Genomic DNA, 17,662 nt, shown 5'->3' on the forward strand with positions numbered 1-17,662 from the left:
GGGCGGGAGCCGGCGGCGGTGGGGAGCGGCTGGACGGAGGTCACCGCGGGGACCCCGGTGAGGGTCTGTAAGGCCGGTGTACCCATCCGGAGGAGGAAAGGGCCCTTCTCACGTAGACAGGGCTTGGTTAGGGGTCGTCGTCCGAGTGACTTGGCGAAGCTTTCTTTTGGTCCGCCTGTGGATTTGTCCCACACAGCTCCCTGAAAGTCTCTCTTCCTGCTTGGCGTAGCTCACAGTATGTTCTCACAGTTTGGTTTTTTTTTCTGATTCATGGTGTTTCAGTTCATCCTTCCCTTTGTTGTCTGCTTCCTGAAGGCTGAGATCTAGCTTACTGAAAAAGCAGGGCTCTCAACAATTTTTTTTCCTCACTGGGTTTTATATAAATAATTAGTGTTTCTTCAGTTTTTAATACAATTCTTCTAAATTAAATATTAAAGGAATATTTGCTTTTTAAAAGGAACTTTCAGAGTTCTAATTTAGGCAGTTTAAGTGATCTCTTTCGGAAAGGATGTTGTCTACTGTCGAAAGGTAAAATGGACTGTTTAAAGTAGGGGTGGGGTTATGAGAAAAAGATGCTAAGCGTCGTGAATGGAAATGTGTTTGGAGCACAAAGTTTTTTAGGAAAAGCAGTGTTTGGGAGATGCAATAATTCCTTAGAGCCTTAGTATGAGTATTTTCCTTTGAATGCTTGTATCTGTATGCATCAGATTGAAATATAGGTATTGCTTTAGAAGATGTCTTGTCCTGAGTGAATGGCTTCAATAAGTTGCAGTAATGGCTCAGCTTAAAAACAAAAAAAAAAAGAAAAAGACGGCATATCGTGATTGTAATTACAGTTTTGTTATGGTGGGTAGATGACTGTCATCCGACTAACAGTTTTTTCCTGTGGCTAAACCAGTCTTACGTTCAGTAATATTCATGTACGTGGTGGTTTTTGCTTGCCTGTATTTCTTTCAGCTGGTTACTCAAAGCAAATAGGAGGTCTGGTTGTCAGGTCTTAGATCAGCAGGTTTTTCTTTCCTTGTATTGCTCATAAAAGGCATCCAAAAATAAATCGTGTAGAGGTTTGAACATGCAGATTTTGTCATAGAAATCTTGCCTTATGTAAGGTCTAAGGAAAGTAAGTTAAGGCACGTGATTTCAGGGAGTGCAATATCTTTTTGTTGGCAGGGAGAAAGCTGCAACAAAATCACTTGGTTCACGCATCTGATTAATGTCAATAGTATGTATTGTTTCCCCGTTCTTTCTCAATACTGAATATGAGATTAAAAAAAACCCCATAAACTGGAGAAAACATGGGGAAGATTAGTGTTATGTCTAGGATTTGACTCTTTCTTGGTTGAGATGTACTTAAAATTAAAAAAAGATCAAGTGTGCCAGTCATTTTGTGTTGTTCTAAAGCCAGATATCCCAGCTTTTGTGTTCTCACTGCTGTTTATAATTCCCACAGACAATTGGGAGCAATGAAGGCCTGAGCCTGCAGTTTCTGTCTGTGCAGGAGTAAGTCTGCCCAGCTAAAATAAATTGCAACGTTGGAGCCTGAGCAAAGAGTGAAACAAACAAACATGCAATTGTGTTCAAATAGCCTTTACAAATAAGGGGATTATCTTTGAGGAGTTAACTATTGTTTTTTGTTGCAATGACAATTGGTACTGTTTTCCCGGTAGGATGTTGTGTTAGGTTATTGTTCTCTCCAGCATGGATTTGTTTAGCTGAGCTATAAACGCTGTAAAACTTTATCTAAAATCATTTAACAAAACATTTTGTAAACACTGTCTTTTTTTTTTTTTTTGTAAGGCAGGGATTCATGTTTGTCCACATGTACCACAGAATCAGCCTGCACACTGTTTCTTTAGAAAGCAAGCTAGTGAGAAGTTGAATACATAAGCAGCAGTTTAGCATAGAATTTTTGAAGGGCTTGTCTCTGAAAGCATGTGGCTTTTTTTAATTGTGAGATCTAGATAGTTTTTTTCCCTGTTAGTGACTGCTCCGAGTTCAAATTCTTCTTATCACAATATGCGGCCAGTTCAGTTTCCTTCTCTACAAACCATCCTTTCTTGCTTATTTTTAGCCTCACTGAAATTCAGTCAATCATCTTTGTTTCTGTTCCTGTTTGTATACCGATATTGTTGGATAATTTCAAAGATGTCCAAGCAGTTAGAAGAGGTATTGTTGATATAAGCTCCCTCTGCTGGTTAGTTCTGCAGTAGAAATAAAGCTATATGGTGTATAGTTGTTTGTCACTGAATCATGCAGGAGAACTGAAAAGACAGTTAAAAGCAGTGACATACAGTGTTTCTAAAAGCAACTACGTACCAGAGCACCAAGTTTAAGCTTATGACTTTTACACTTATAAAGTTTTTGATTGCAATTAACTTAAAATCTAGATGTTGATATGCGAGTGACACATACTCCTTAGAACTGCTGCTGCCATGTTGCATACAGAATCTAAACAGTAGCTTGAGAGCCAATATATTGAGACAGCTATTTGCATGCAGATTAAAATAACTTCATTACTTTGGACTCCATCTGGTACATTTGCTACTACATTGCACTTAAAAACTTTCAGTTAAGGTGCAGTCATTGCATAGTAGTGGGCTCCAGGCCTCTATGTGATTATCAGGAGAAGTAAACAATAAACTTAGCTCTCTTATTGATGCAGTACGGGAAGGGTGAGTGAAGGACACTGTGTTTCTTTGTGCAACTGCTTGCAGTGACATGACTGAAGTCTCCTAGATCAGCCTTTCATAGCGAGGATTTGCCCAGAAGAAACTGCACATGCCTTCCCTCCCCATATTCAGACAAATGTTGCACAAGGATGAAGTTTGAGTGTGATTGGTGTGAGAGGTCAATTGCAATGTTGCAGAGTGTCTATCCATTTGGAAAGTGTGCAGTATGTCTTAGAGGATGCTAAAATTAATTGGGTTTCTGTTTTGATAACACTGAGTTACTTTACTGACATCTCCATTTACAGTACTATATATAAATATATACTCCCCAAATACTTTCTTCCCCATTGTAGACCTTTTTTTTTCCCCTCCTGTGGCAACTAGAACTTTTATTGGAAAACTAGGAAAGTGGCTAACGTTGTTAAAGGAATTCATCTTCAGAGAGGAAAAAGGTGGTGCTTATGCTTAGATTGGGCATTTATTTTTTGTGGAAAATGGAGAATAAGTAGTTAAAACAGCTTTCTACGGGCAGTTAAAGCTAAGAAACAGTAGTCCACGTATAAACCCCAGAACTTTCAGATTTGTACGTTATTTCACTTATTTAGACATAAGCATAAACAAAAATAGCAGCTGTTGCTACTGTAAAAATGTTGCAGCCGAATGATGATAGGTACTCCAGCAAATGGCGGCATCTAAGGACAATATTTATAGAGGAGGGGAAAAGGGTGTGTGTTTGGGGAGAAACAGTACATATTATATAAGAGGCAAGAGGCGGTGTTTGTTGTTTGCTTGGTTTTGTTATTAACAGTTTTTTTGCTAAACCTAGAGAGACTTTAGGATTGAGATTTATTAAAGAAACTAACCTGCTAGTGGCAGATGAGTTGTCATTAAAAACCTTTTAGGGGAAACCTTTGAAATAACTTTGTAGGATTGTAGTAACAGTTGAAATTGGAAATACACAGCATTGTTTTAGATAAAACAGTGTTACACCTGCCAAAAACTGTAAGGTCCTTCATCTGTGGATAGAGTTCATTGCTCATGTCTTCAATCTGGAAAGTCTTGTGTGCTTGAAAGCTTTTCATTATCTCCTGATATTAGTTTGTCTGACAAGATATCCAGTTGAGCTTTGAGGTGTGGGAAATGTGGTGTAACTCGCATAGGTTTTGGAAGTGCTTGGAAAGGTTTTGTCAAAAAGGAGTGGTTAACTGAGTCATACAGTAGTAGAAAATAAGCCAAGCGGATTAAAGACCTAGTGCAAAGATCAGAAAGGGATAGATGAAGTAGTGCATTTTAAACTGGTTACCTTTAGAGTAGAATAGATTCTCAGGGTGCTGTAAAACTTGTTAATGTTAATTTACTAGGACATTCTCCATCAAAATAACATTTTGTCTTCATGTCTTAAATTGACAGGATGTATTGAAAAGAACTATAGTGAAGAAAATATTTTTCTTGATGTCCAGTTTATGATATGTTTGTGCCTTGCCAGTTGTATATTATATGAGGCAAATTAAATAGGTAAAGTCAGAAGGGACAGTTACTTGGCCTCCTCAAAAGAACAAGTCATTGCTGTCTCCTTTTAATTGATTGATAGTGTCATACGTTAAAAGATTTGCCAAAGTGAGGTAACAAATCTTAGCAGCTAACTAGCCTGAGTTTGTAACTGGACTAGAAATTAAGAAGGCTTAAATGCATTCACATCTGTTTAGCTGTGTAGAATGTGCTGTGGTCTTGGCATCAGGTAGACTTTCAAAAGCTGTTCTACAAATACATCTAGTATATGAATGTGCCATCTGGAGACTTCAGGTGTTTTCAAGACCTCCTTCAAATGTGAAATGTAGAGTGAAGTCAGGCTCCTAGTGAGAGAGGTGCCTGTAGAGCAGATCTGGGTTTGTTGGAGCAAGGTTATGAAATTTGATAAGGAGACAAGACTGGGTTTTGTGTGTGTTGGGGTTTTTTTGTACACATACTTCCACTGTGACCTCAGTGTTTCTCAAACTTCTTAAAAATAATAATAATAAACCCCCTCCTTCCAAAAAACATGTGCACTGAACAAAGTGTATTTTAGGATTGACTGCTGGTCTTGAATAACTTTCTGAAGCCATGTTTTGGTTGTCAGCAGTTTTGAGAACCAAGCATCAGAAGTAAAGGAAAGAGGCTTTCTTTTGTGTTCTCACTTATGTCCATATCTGACACCCAGGCATCATCAAGAAGCAGCCTGTCTTGAAAGCAACAAAGCAAAGAATAGGGGGATACTATAGGACTGGAGCAAACAAATGAAAAGGAAAGAACTAAATGTTGATGAGAGGATGACATCTGGATAGAGACTGCATTTCTTACCCATTGAATGATTCCTTAGTCTTTTTTTTTTTATTTTAAATAAGTGGTTTATTGTGGTTTGTATCATGTCACTGACGTTCTGTGGAATTCTCCATCTAGTGCTTTTCAGATTTCACAAAACTTGCTGATACTCCTGAGCATGGATCATAGATTGTCAGTGGCAGAATCCCTTCAGGGTATGAGCAATGGTACAATTTTTATGTGCAGGATTGAAGGCCTAAATAAGCTCTGTAGGTTTGTGTTGACTGTCAGCTTTGTTCTTGAGCTGGTGCAATTGCCCTGAGGAAACGGAGGAAAAAGGAGCATTTTGGAAGGATGGATTGTATACGTCTGTGTTCACTGACAGATGATGTCTATACCCAGTCACGTTTCCAGCTTTTAATGTGGTCCAGCTTGTTTCTAAGTAACAGATTACAATTTCACTTAATCACTTTTCTCTGATGTGTTTCACTGCTTAATTGTACAAACGCATGAGCTTACCTCATGCTTTTGTGCTCTCACAAACGGTTTTTGACCATAATAGCAGCTTTTGATTACGCAAAATAAGGTGGCAGATTTGGGTCATATGCTCAACAACCCCAGCTTTATTTTTATTTGCAGGTTTCACATATACATTAACAGCTTGCTTACATGGCATATATAAGTTGTAAGACTACAAAAAAATTTCACCAGTGAAAATTTAATAAATGGGAATTCCACCTGAAGCTCCCTCTGAAAATGCCCTCAGAATCCACTCTGCCACCAGTGGATATTTGCTAGATCACAAGCTTTTAGTAAGTTTTCTTGTAGAACAGCAGATGTTCAGTTGTACTGAATATGGTTTACTTAAATATCCCCTTAAGAAAAGATCTGTTCTTCCAGTGTCCTACCAGTGACTTGCTATTTGTTCACCTTAATACATGGAAATATAATTGCATATTTCATATAGAATAGAATGTTATACTATCAGAGCCACAACACGTCTTTTCTCTCATTTAAAGGAAATCATCTTATTGCCTGTTGGTGAAAGTGCAAAATACACTTTTAATAAGTTTTTGGTTTTATTACAGCAATGTCATCTTACCTGTAGAAACGTCATGACACACAGCAGCATCATGGTGGATGTAGGCAAGTGGCCAATATTTACCTTACTGTCACCTCAAGAAATAGCATCTATTCGGAAAGCATGTGTATTTGGTACATCAGCCAATGAAGCTATATATATAACACACAATGATGAGGTAAGACTGTAATAAAGTGGAACGTATGCTCTACAATTAGTTGTTTTCAGAGTCCACTGAATACTTGTAAATTAATAGCTTCTCAAAAGCATTGTGTGAGATTTGTGTGTTTCAAAAGATATTGGATATAACTTGTGAGTTTGGGGGGTTTTTTTTTCTTAGTCTTGTATGGGGGCAATATAGATGGAGGATTTAGAAAACTTACAAATGACAAAGGCCAGGATGGATTACATGCACTTTTGAAGGCAGTCAGAATTCAAAAGAAGTTGTGGTAGCTTGAAATTAAGTGCAAGCACTCCAGGTATGAAGATATAAAATGAGGTTATGGCTTGCTAAGTAACAATACAGCAAAAGATTATCAGTGGATTTTAATGATTCAGAAACTCAGTGTGAGTTAGCATTATGCTGCTGAAAGAAAACAAGCCAGATATTCTGGGATGTATTAATGGGAGGGTTTCTTCTAAGACCAGGTAGAGTAGGATTTTTTTTTTTCTTTTTTCCCTTAAGTCCTATCAAAGCTGCCTGTAGGATGAGCCTCTCACAGTACAGGTGTGGCTGCTCTTTACAAACTGCTTTTAAAAGGTGGTGTCTTCCACTTTCACAGTTTAATACTTTTCATAGTACAGTTTCTGCCAATGAGAAGGCTAGCTTCCAGGCCTGCACGGATCTGAAGAATTCAGACTCATCAGTTAAATTCCAAAGTGTCCCTGTGCTGACTCTTGAGCTTGTTAACTTCCATGAAGGAGGTCTCCGGCCCTCGAGAGTCCATGGCAAAACTCTATCCTGGCTTTATGAAGACCTGGATATTACTACATCTGTGCATACCTGAGTATGAATCACCTGAAGTGAATATTCCTCTGTTTTTCAGGTATTTGTTTTTGGACTGAATTGCAGTAATTGTTTGGGAACTGGAGATAATCAGAGCACAATAGTACCAAAGAAATTAGAAGCCTTATGTGGAAAGAAGATTTCCAGTCTCAGTTATGGAAGCGGGCCCCATGTTGTACTTTGCACTGAAGGTAGAAAATTAACATTTAATATAGAAACATAAGTTACAGATTTTAAGTTCCACTTGCATTTAACAAGAATGGATTAAAGTGTATTGTATTAACTTGTTAATTGGTTAATGTACACTAAGGGGTTCTCATTGGTCTTAAGTGGAACTAAATGTATTCTGTAATAGGTAAAGTAAGTTTCTGTTACATTTCCATTATGTTGCAACTGTAGAGTTTTACGCTATTATTTATGACATACTCAGTCTTACCTATGCACTGTCATGTATTTCCACAATAAATCTAGAGGTTATACTGTGGGATATGTATATAAAATAGTTGTATACAAAGTACATAATTTTTTAGTATACAGATGATTCTTGTAATAGTTTCACTATTTGTTAATGTCCTTTCGCTTTCATGTTGGCATTTGCTAATTTCTTAGAATTCTATCTAAATTTCCTTGGAATTTTTGGTGGTTTTTATCACAAACTTAAATATTTTTGCAGATGGTGAAGTGTATGCTTGGGGACATAATGGTTACAGCCAGCTTGGGAATGGCACAACCAATCAGGGCATTACTCCCGTTCAAGTTTGCACAAATTTGTTAATAAAGAAAGTGGTGGAAGTAGCTTGTGGCTCTCATCATTCCATGGCGCTGTCGTTTGATGGGGATGTAAGTTGAAACCTGTTCAAACCTCTTAATTTCCTTCTTGAAGTGAATAGTGCAGGTGACCTTGCAGTCTGAAGTTCTCTCTTTCTCTACAGTGTAGTTACAACATAACCTTTTCTCTTGCTGCCTCAAACTAGAGTGTCCTTTTCTTCAGAGCAGACTTGAAAACAACTCAAAAAAAAATCCCAACACCCACAAACCCCAACAAAAAAACCCCAACCCAACCACAAAAACAAGGAAATAAAAGGCTAGTAAACTTTTGTGTCTTTCATTTGTTGTATGTCTCACAGGGATGAGACCAGAAAGCTGTGCTGCTTACAGGTAAAAGAATGGTTTGTAAGGTGCAAAATGTAACATTGTTATTTGCTTGCAATTCTGTTTTTTAAGGGATATATTGAGTTGTTTGTACTCACTGATTAGCCTTTAGTCTGTTTCTTGTAGGCTTCAGGATTTCCACACTGGTACTCTGAAAGAATGTTGCTCTGCACACCTCTGAATACTTCTGTGTGTAGCTAATGAAAGAGCACTTGGTTTATATCCAAGTCTCCTTTATGCTATTTGTTGATGTGGCTTAAGGCTATGTGTTATGGGAAACATGTACAATTAGTTTCCAGTTAGTCAGATTTGACTAGTGTCTGTGTATCCGCTTTGAGTTGCGTGTTACTTCATGGAGGAAAGCCTGGTTTCAGCTCTGCTTTAACAAAAGAAGAGTTCTAATTTTAAAACCTTCCTAACAATGAAAATGGAAACTACAATTCTTTCCATCCTGGTAATCTGAGCGTGTCTGTGTTATGATTCAGTATGGAGTCAGTGCAACAGTAATACAAAGTAGCAAATCAGTATTTTGAGGGTAGGAAAGACATTTGGTTAATTTAAGTGATCTGTGTTGTATCTGAAAGGAGAGCCTACACTTAGAAAGATCTTCATGCTGTCACGTTTGACTTGGTTATTCTATAAAATTTGGTTTGCATGCGGGAAGGCGAGGGTGTTCATGTATTAGTTAAACTAGTGGTGCGAGCTACTATGTGGTAGCTGCCTGTGATGACCATGCTGTCACTTCTAATAAATGTAACATGCTTGAAATCTCAATGGAAGCAGGGAAGTTTCATTGTATTTACCATGGAGTTGATATTTGCAGCTCGCTTGCCATTGTGTCTAGTTAATGTACTATAAATCCATCCCTAGCGTACCTTGCAGTAGCTTAGTCTATTTGTGCTCTGAGGTTTTATCTGTACCAGAACTGATTATACTGAAAGCAGCGAAATGTGTTAAGTGGAGTTTTATTTACAGAAAGATTTGGCTGCAAAAACCCTTGTGACTTGATATATCATCGGAATTTCAGAGTGGCATTGAATTCAGAAGTATTTGTGGAAATGATTTGTACGGTTGGTTCAGTGCAATTTTAATGCAGTGCAAATTTAAAAAAAAAAAGTATCTTAATGATAGACTTAAAGGACTGCAGACATTTAGCCTGGAGAAAAGGAGGCTGAGGGGAGACCTCATTGCTCTCTACAACTACCTGAAAGGAGGTTGTAGCGAGGTGGGTGTCGGTCTCTTCTCCCAAGTAACTGGCGAAAGGACGAGAGGAAATGGCCTCAAGTTGCGCCAGGGGAGGTTTAGATTGGATGTAAGGAAAAATTTCTTTACTGAAAGAGTAGTTAAACATTGGAACAGGCTGCCCAGGGAAGTGGTTGAGTCACCATCCCTGGAAGTATTTAAAAGACGGGTAGATGAGGCGCTTAGGGACATGGTTTAGTGGGCATGGTGTTGTTGGGTTGATGGTTGGACTCGATGATCTTGGAGGTCTCTTCCAACCTTAATGATTCTATGATTCTATGACATTCGTGCTTTTCTGAGAAAGGAATCATATTAGCTCTTTGGCTTTTTGATCTACCTTCTGAGATTCTGTACCTTACCTGGAATTTTTTTCCATGTTATAGAAGTTAAGTTATTTTATAGAGCATCTTCAAATATTCAGTAGGAATCAAAGATCCAGCAAATACAAGTAACAAAAAGCAAAGGACTAATGCTTTCTTTTGTTCATATTAGACATGGTAAATGAGTTGTGTTGGTGGGAGGTTTTTTCTTCTTGTCTTTGGTGGTTTTTTTTTTTTTGGTTGGTGTGTTTTGGGTTTTTGGGTTGGTTTTTTGGTTTTTTTTTTTTTTTTTGTGGTGGTGGGGGAGATGTTTGTTTCTAATGACTGACTTCTGGTTTGGTGTTGCAGTAAACAGGTGGCTTCTGGCACCAAAGGATGTGCAGACTTCACATTAGGGTATCTGTCAGTGTGCTTTTACTGACTAGCATGTCTGTGGCTGGGTATTTCCAAGAGGACAAACTTTTTAACTGGGTGAAGCACCAGAGGATGAACTATCAGGAATAGTTTTATGCCAAGCTATGGGTGTGTATGCACATAATAAAAATTGAAAGAACTGAAAATACAAAACTGTAAATATTTTTTTTATTGCAAACTACTTCCCTGTCTTCTGGACTTTTAGATGAAAGGAACCAATATTTTTGTTTTTATTATTATTAGTTTGCCACTGGCAAACTTTGAACTGTCAGAGATGGTGCTTTTTTCTTAATGCCATTGTGTAACAGAGTTTTGCTACTGGGAAACATGGGCTGACAAAACCATCTCCTTTCACAGCTCATGAAAGATGTCTGATGAGTGTCTAGCAGTAACCTGGTTTAGAGTTCCATGAAGAAAACTAAAAGCTGTAAATTGGGGAGTTCAGCTTGTCTGGGAAACAAACAACATTCTGGCTTGCATTCCTTTTTCCAACATCATGAAAGTATAAAGACAGTCCACTCACTATGCTCTTTGTCTTATAGTCTGACATTTAATACGAAAATAAGTTTCTTCTGTTTCCTCTTGTAGTCAGATGCTCTGGTTCTGTAGCAAGAAGCTGAAAAAAGTGCTATGTTCATATTTGCTAGATCAGTCCTATTGCTGTTTACAATTTTCAGCTGTTGAAAATTAATTTTAAGCATTTTAGCTTGTTAAATAGGATAGTTTACCCAATCTGATGCTGACTACAGCACGATTGTAATTTATTACTATTATTAAGGCTTAAACTGCAGTTGTTTGTTTGTTTGTTTTTATGGACAGCTGTACGCTTGGGGCTATAATAACTGTGGTCAAGTTGGATCTGGATCTACAGCAAACCAGCCAACTCCTCGCAGAGTTTCGAACTGTTTACAGGGTAAAATGGTAGTTGGCATTGCTTGTGGTCAGACCTCCTCCATGGCTGTAGTAAACAATGGTGAGGTAAGCATTGTTGCATTCACACGTTCTCGCTCTGTTACCCAAACTTACAAGGTTAATGTCTGAACATGGAGAAATGCTGACATGGGGTGCTCAAGTTATAGAGTTATATTGATAGAGTTATATAGAGTTATATGGATAACTTCTGTGAGACTAATTTAAGGAAAACTCTGCAATTAACTGGAGATGCTGTCTTTACACTAAACGTTCCTTCTTCTGGCAAAGACTGTATTGGAACATAATTCTTACTGAGTCTGCAACTGCAAGAATTTTAACAGTTATATTAAGCATGCCTATCTTCCTTATTTCAATAGATTGTTTAACGTATGTCTTAATTAGATTTCTGAAATCATGCACAATTAAATAGTTAATCTTTCTGCAAGAATACACTGACTGGTCCTGGTTCTTAAACACATTGCTTAATTGCCAGCAACAAAACCAAACCAAGCTTTTGAACATTGCCCTAGTATTGTGCAACTGTTCCATTTGACATAAGTTTATGGTGCTATCTTGCTTCTGGGTATGAACTGTAACCTCGATTTTACTACATTTCACCAAACTCGGAATGTAGCATTTCTCTGTGACTGAAGGGACTGTAAAAGTCCCTGAGGTTGGGATGAGCTTTCATTGTATATACTTTTGTCTTGATGTGTCCACCACGACAAAACTAAAGGAGAAATTAGAGCTACACTGGGGACTTCGGTTTAAACTAATCCAATAACTAATCAGCTGATCAGAATAACTAATTTACTGTTTTCTTTAAAAAAGAAAAAAGTAATAAGGAGAAAGGAAGGTATAAAAGTCAACTAAAATGTTGACGCTATGGGAGAGATTTTGGTGTATTGTAAGTTTATTGCAAAATTCTTAGTACTTCAAAGACAAATACATTTTAGAAAGCTTCTTTAAAAAGTAAATGCAGGATTAAAAAGTTGAATACAGTCAGTCATTGCAGTATATTTAATATCTTTCAGCCTTCTCTATGTTGCTCTTGAAATAGTGTACAGTTTCTTAAGAAGATGTACTTTTTTGACTTCTGCTTGATACTAAGTCTTAAGCGTTCTGTACCTCTACAGAGGAGTAGCTTAATTTTGTTTTCCTTTTGCAATCAGGTTTATGGCTGGGGTTACAATGGTAACGGTCAGCTAGGTCTTGGAAACAATGGCAATCAACTAACACCATGCAGAGTGGCAGCGTTACATGGTGTGTGTATACTCCAGGTATGTCTAACATGGAAATGAAAATGCATTCATGTTGCTAGCATCCGCTAAAACCGTATCTTTGGAATCTTATACCTGCTTCTAGATTTCACAGTTCAAATACTGTTTGGGTGGAATTTGTTTGTTTGTTTTTTTAGCTCCTATAAATTATATTAGGTTTATAAAAAGTGCATGTAAGCTGTAAAATACTTGCTTTTGTAAATGTTCTGAATGATTTAAAGTTAGCTGGTGTAACTATAAGTAAATTATGGTATGGATACAAATTGCGTCTTTGTTACAAAGCTGAACGAATGAAATGCACTAGGCAAAGACAAGAAATGACGGGGAACAAGAAAACCAAGATGTTCAAATTAGATTCTACATTAATATCCTAATTAGCCCTTCAGAAGTGAGTGGAGAGGGAAAATGAGTCGTGGGTGTGGTTGGTTGGTGGTTGTTTTTGTTTCTCTTTTTCCCAGCTAAGAATGAAAATGAAAATTGGGATTTCCTAGGTTTTTAGTAAGGTTCTGTGGAGTTTCATGTGGTAACTTGGGTTGAACGGTTGTTGGCTGTTGAACTGCAGCTCTCATAGTTTGTATAGTATTCAAAATATCAAATTCTCGAAGTGTTTCAGAGTTGCAAGACGTGATGAAGAAGTTCGCTGTTCTTCGTGAGAAGAGTCTGCAACTGAAAGCAAGTAAAGGCTAGGGAGACTTTGCAAGAGTGCAGTAAATTGTTTACGAGTAACCAACGAACACTAAATTAATGAAGTTGGGACTTTTCCAGTACTTACAGTTAACGTATTTTGTGTTAGCTTTAAGTATTGAGAAATAACACATTGTAGTGCTAAATGAAGAATGCCTGAGATATTTAACATCAGCTAGACTAAGGTAATGTGCGATAATTTTGTTTCTCATCTCTGTTTTGTTTAGTAGTAATGCTTATACATTTACTTACAGATTGCCTGTGGCTATGCGCACACACTAGCACTAACAGATGAGGGTTTGCTCTATGCCTGGGGAGCTAACACTTATGGGCAGCTGGGAACTGGCAATAAAAGTAACCAGCTAAGCCCGGTGCAGATCATGATGGAAAAAGAAAGGTAATCTTGCTGGAGCTGTTTCTGGATTGATAAGTCTGAGCATGTGTTATGCAGTCTCTAGCACTAGAAGCATGCATATTTAGGGCTTGGTGGATTGTTTTTCTATCGCTAATGTTAAAAGTATAGGAAAGGATGGCAACTTCCTCTTTACTATAGACTGAGTGCTTTTTGCTATCTGTAATGATTATTGAAAGTAAATATACTTTGTATTTACCTGATACCGAAAGATAATGAATGACTAAGTGTTAGGCTATTCTAAATATGGTTCCTTTAATTAAAAATGTGGAGCTATGAAATCGATAAGCCAAGCTTTTAAGCTGTATTGAGGCCTATATTTAAAAAAAAAGAGGGGGGGAAGGAAGCGCCACCTTTGTAAGAAGTGACATGTGAGGAAAAAACAATTTTCGAAAGGCTGAGAATAGCCAACCATGAAATCAGAACTCGATTTGCAAGGTTGCTAGAGCTAAGGGCAGATAATACTACTTTTATCAGTGGTACCAGTCAGTAGTTTGTAGTTTCTTAGCTTCCTAGACTCATAAAAGAATAACCCTAATCCCTGTCCACCCTCTTTCAGCACCCTTGTCATCTTCATATTTGGGATGGCTCTTCTGCTGTTCACCTACAAACTTGGACCTCAGTCCCATTCTCTGAACCCATGTGTATACCTATAGATTAATGTACTTCAGTTTGGAAACCTCTTAGTCTATAAATCCCTTAACCTGTAAATCTCTTAACTTGTAATCTCCTCTTAACTAGGAAACACTTGTGGTTGGTTTTTCTCTTCCATTTCTGAACTGTCTTTCTGGGAAGTCATTCCTATTTTTTCCTGTTTCTCACACTTAACATTAAATTAAAAGCTGCACAGTATTGAGATTATTTAAGAGCTTAAAAAATGGGTGGGAGAAAGAAGAAAGGAACCATCACAATAGAAACCACTGAGGTGAGGCTGGCTTGTCTGTGAAGGAACTGACACTAACAAAGCAAAATGAAATATTATTTAAAAAAAGCACTGGAAGAGAAATGTGTATGTTTGCAAATAGATCAACTTTGTTTTCTTAGCGATTTATTTCTTGAGTGAACTAAGAGGAACTGTTGCATTTAGAATCGTATGTGAACTCAAGCATGGGATTATAATAAAACTGGCATTTGTTAAATGACTAAAGGAGGGAGAAAATACCGTAGAACTTCTGCTTGGAATCGAAGGGAGAGATAAGTCTCTTGAACTTACTTATCTTGCTTGACTTGGCTCCCTTGGAAACAGTGCTATAAGTGGGTGAGCTGTCATTTCCCATGAAGCATATTAATGCTGCTTTTCCTGGTCCTTTCATTTATATAACTCTTTTGCCATTTATATGTAATGCTGGTGACAGTTCCTTAGGAGGTGGCATTTGATGCTGTCTTGAAGAATATTGCACATATAGCTTGCAAAGAACTTCTAGACTTTATTTTGTGTTAGCTTGGAGGAACAGTTATGAAGGTCAGCTTCCTGAATTTTGATGTTAAGTATATGCTTAACATGTTATCCTTTACGTGTACTGTAAGTACACTGTACATGTACTATACATGTGCTATAGTACATGTTCTACTATGCTTCTTAAGTATAGTATTGTTACTCTAAAAGTAAGAATCTGTTGTGCTAAGGAAAGAAAGTTTGGACAAGGAGGTAGTTTAGGTGGATAGCTATGATGGACAATAAGTTGTCCCTAAAATAATTACTTTATAATGTCTCATGCAGAGGTGCTGAAAGATCTCAATGCTGCATAGGGGTTCATAAGTTGATAATGGTGTAAAACAACACATTAGTCTTTTATCTGCCAGAAATTATTGATACATATACTGAAAGTGATTGTAGATTCTTTCTGTGTTTTATCTTGAAATAATTTTTGCACTTAAAATGTGGGCTTTGTGCTAAAGAAGCTTTTTGCCTAAAAAGCTAACTCTTCATGGATATTGTTCTGTAAAGGAATAAACATTTTGATACGTATATTCTTAGACTGCTTGGAAAGACATTTATTTATCCCAGTTGATCTGTTTCTGGCACAAAAGCATGAAATCCTCTGATGCATTTTTAGCATAGAGAAAAAACAGGAAAGCATAGCTTTTATTTTGAACTAACGCTGGAACTTCCTCTGGTTTTTGCTTATCATGTGAACTGAGACACTGGAAACGTCCTTGCGGTCCTTTTAATGGAAGGGCAATTCTTCTCAGTTCTTGTAATGTTTCAGATAGCAAGATAGGGATTGCGTGAGGAATGGGAGAATAGAATAGGTAAGTGTGCATCAGCAGGTGTAATATTTAAAGGAAGTATGTGAGGTGGGTGAAAATACTATATAGACTTTATTTTAAATACAACCATAGCTCTTTGAGAATGTGGAGTTAAGTGTGTGTATTTGCCTCTCCTCAAATGAAGCACTGTCCATGTTCCATGCTGAATCTTGGTGTTGAGGAAGGGAAACTAACAGCAAAATAAGAAGTCAGAAATACAGGCAGTAGGTCAGATCCCTGTCTACACACAAAAAACAGATTAAAGGCAGGATAGAAGAGTTTCTTAATAAAGGATTTATTAAAAAATACATAGGATCTAAATCTCAAAATGAGAGAATTTTTACAGCATCTGTTTGAAAGAAGTTCTGAAAAATGCTCTGCGAAAACCTTAATAGTTTAGCTTTCCTGCCTGTTCCCTAACTGGGAAGTTTCATAAGCACCATAAGCATTTCTTGAGAATAAGTGTCTGATGTACATTGGTTTTAAAGGGGAAAAACAAAACTTGGCTTTGCTTCATCCCTTTCCCATGGTTATGGAAGAAAAGGAGGAATGTCAACTGATGAGAATGATGTAATTAAAGCAATATCTGATTACAATAAAATCTACAAGCAATCTGAAAATGTCATTGCAGTTTTTAAGTATTGATCCATCTAAACAGTATCATATTCGCACAGGACAAAGAAAGAAGTACAGGAGTGTAGATGCATGGTTTGGTTGGCTGTTATTTTGGTGAGGCATTTGGAAAATCACTTGATTCCATACCTGTAAGTATCTTACATGGTTTCTTCTGTTTCCAGGGTTGTGGAGATTGCAGCCTGCCACTCTGCTCACACGTCAGCTGCCAAGACCCAGAGCGGCCAGGTGTACATGTGGGGCCAATGCCGTGGGCAGTCAGTGATCCTTCCCCACCTCACTCACTTTGCCTGCACTGACGATGTGTTTGCTTGCTTTGCTACCCCTGCTGTTATGTGGCGTCTTCTATCAGTAGGTGAGAACAAGCTCCAATATGGCAGCCAGTACTATAATCTCTGTGTACATTTGTAGTGATTAGTGCAGGATACCACTTCTGTGGCAGGATGGTTCCTGCTTTAAGGAGAACCAGCAATTAAAACTAGCTCTTCTAGCTAGTTTTTTTTCTTCTGAAGAAAACAATCTACTTCAGCAGCTAAGGATCCAGAATAGGGTTAACAAGATTGTTTGTTTGTTTCCCAGTATACATCTGGAGAGAACCCTGTTTTACCATTGCACCGTGGATATTGTGTATTTCCTACATTTGTATTCTTTGAGCTCTAGCTCAGGACTGGGAAGGACCCCTGGATCATTAAACACAACTTTTTTCTCTTAAAACTATTTGTTGTGGTTTAACCTCAGTCAGCAACTGAGTACCACGCAGCCACTCGCTCACTCCTCCCCCCACCCCACCCCCCCCCGGTAGGATGGGGGAGAGAATTGGAAGAGTAGAAGTGAGAAAAACACATGGGTTGAGATAAAAACAGTTTAATAATTGAAATAAAATAATAAGAACAATAATAATAATGTAATAATAATTCATAATAATACACAAAGCAAGTGATGCACAGTGCAATTGCTCACCACCCACCGACCGATGCCCAGCCAGTCCCCGAGCAGCGGCCCCCCCCGGCCCGCTTACCCCAGGTTATGTACTGAGCATGACGTCACATGGACTCGCATGTTTCTGTTCAACATTGTTCTCCTCCTAAATCCAAAACACAGCACTGTACCAGCTACTAGGAAGGAAATTAACTCTATGCCTGCCGAAACCAGGACAATATCCACCCCTTATTCTATACCATCTATGTCATGCTCAAGTCTCATATTTTCCAGTACATTTCCATTAATCATCACCCCTTTTCCTGGGTTTCTTTTAATATATATATATACACACACAGAGATATCATTCCCTTAGTCTATGGGCCATCCC

General features: G+C 37.8%; 1 protein-coding gene across 1 annotated transcript in view; it reads left to right on the forward strand.

The window, feature by feature from the left end:
* Positions 1 to 5,740: 5,740 nt before the first annotated feature.
* RCBTB1 (regulator of chromosome condensation (RCC1) and BTB (POZ) domain containing protein 1) overlaps positions 5,741 to 17,662 on the forward strand; it is a 26,295-nt gene continuing 14,373 nt past the window's right edge. The window contains exons 1-8 of the mRNA XM_009319951.1: positions 5,741 to 5,779; positions 6,056 to 6,226; positions 7,095 to 7,245; positions 7,728 to 7,894; positions 11,002 to 11,160; positions 12,267 to 12,374; positions 13,313 to 13,455; positions 16,518 to 16,708. Coding sequence (XP_009318226.1) covers positions 6,083 to 6,226; positions 7,095 to 7,245; positions 7,728 to 7,894; positions 11,002 to 11,160; positions 12,267 to 12,374; positions 13,313 to 13,455; positions 16,518 to 16,708 — 1,063 coding nt within the window. The 5' untranslated portion in view covers positions 5,741 to 5,779; positions 6,056 to 6,082. The remainder of the gene's footprint in view (positions 5,780 to 6,055; positions 6,227 to 7,094; positions 7,246 to 7,727; positions 7,895 to 11,001; positions 11,161 to 12,266; positions 12,375 to 13,312; positions 13,456 to 16,517; positions 16,709 to 17,662) is intronic.

Source organism: Pygoscelis adeliae, unplaced genomic scaffold (assembly GCF_000699105.1).
Source record: "Pygoscelis adeliae isolate BGI_AS28 unplaced genomic scaffold, ASM69910v1 Scaffold32, whole genome shotgun sequence".
Lineage (NCBI taxonomy): Eukaryota > Metazoa > Chordata > Aves > Sphenisciformes > Spheniscidae > Pygoscelis > Pygoscelis adeliae.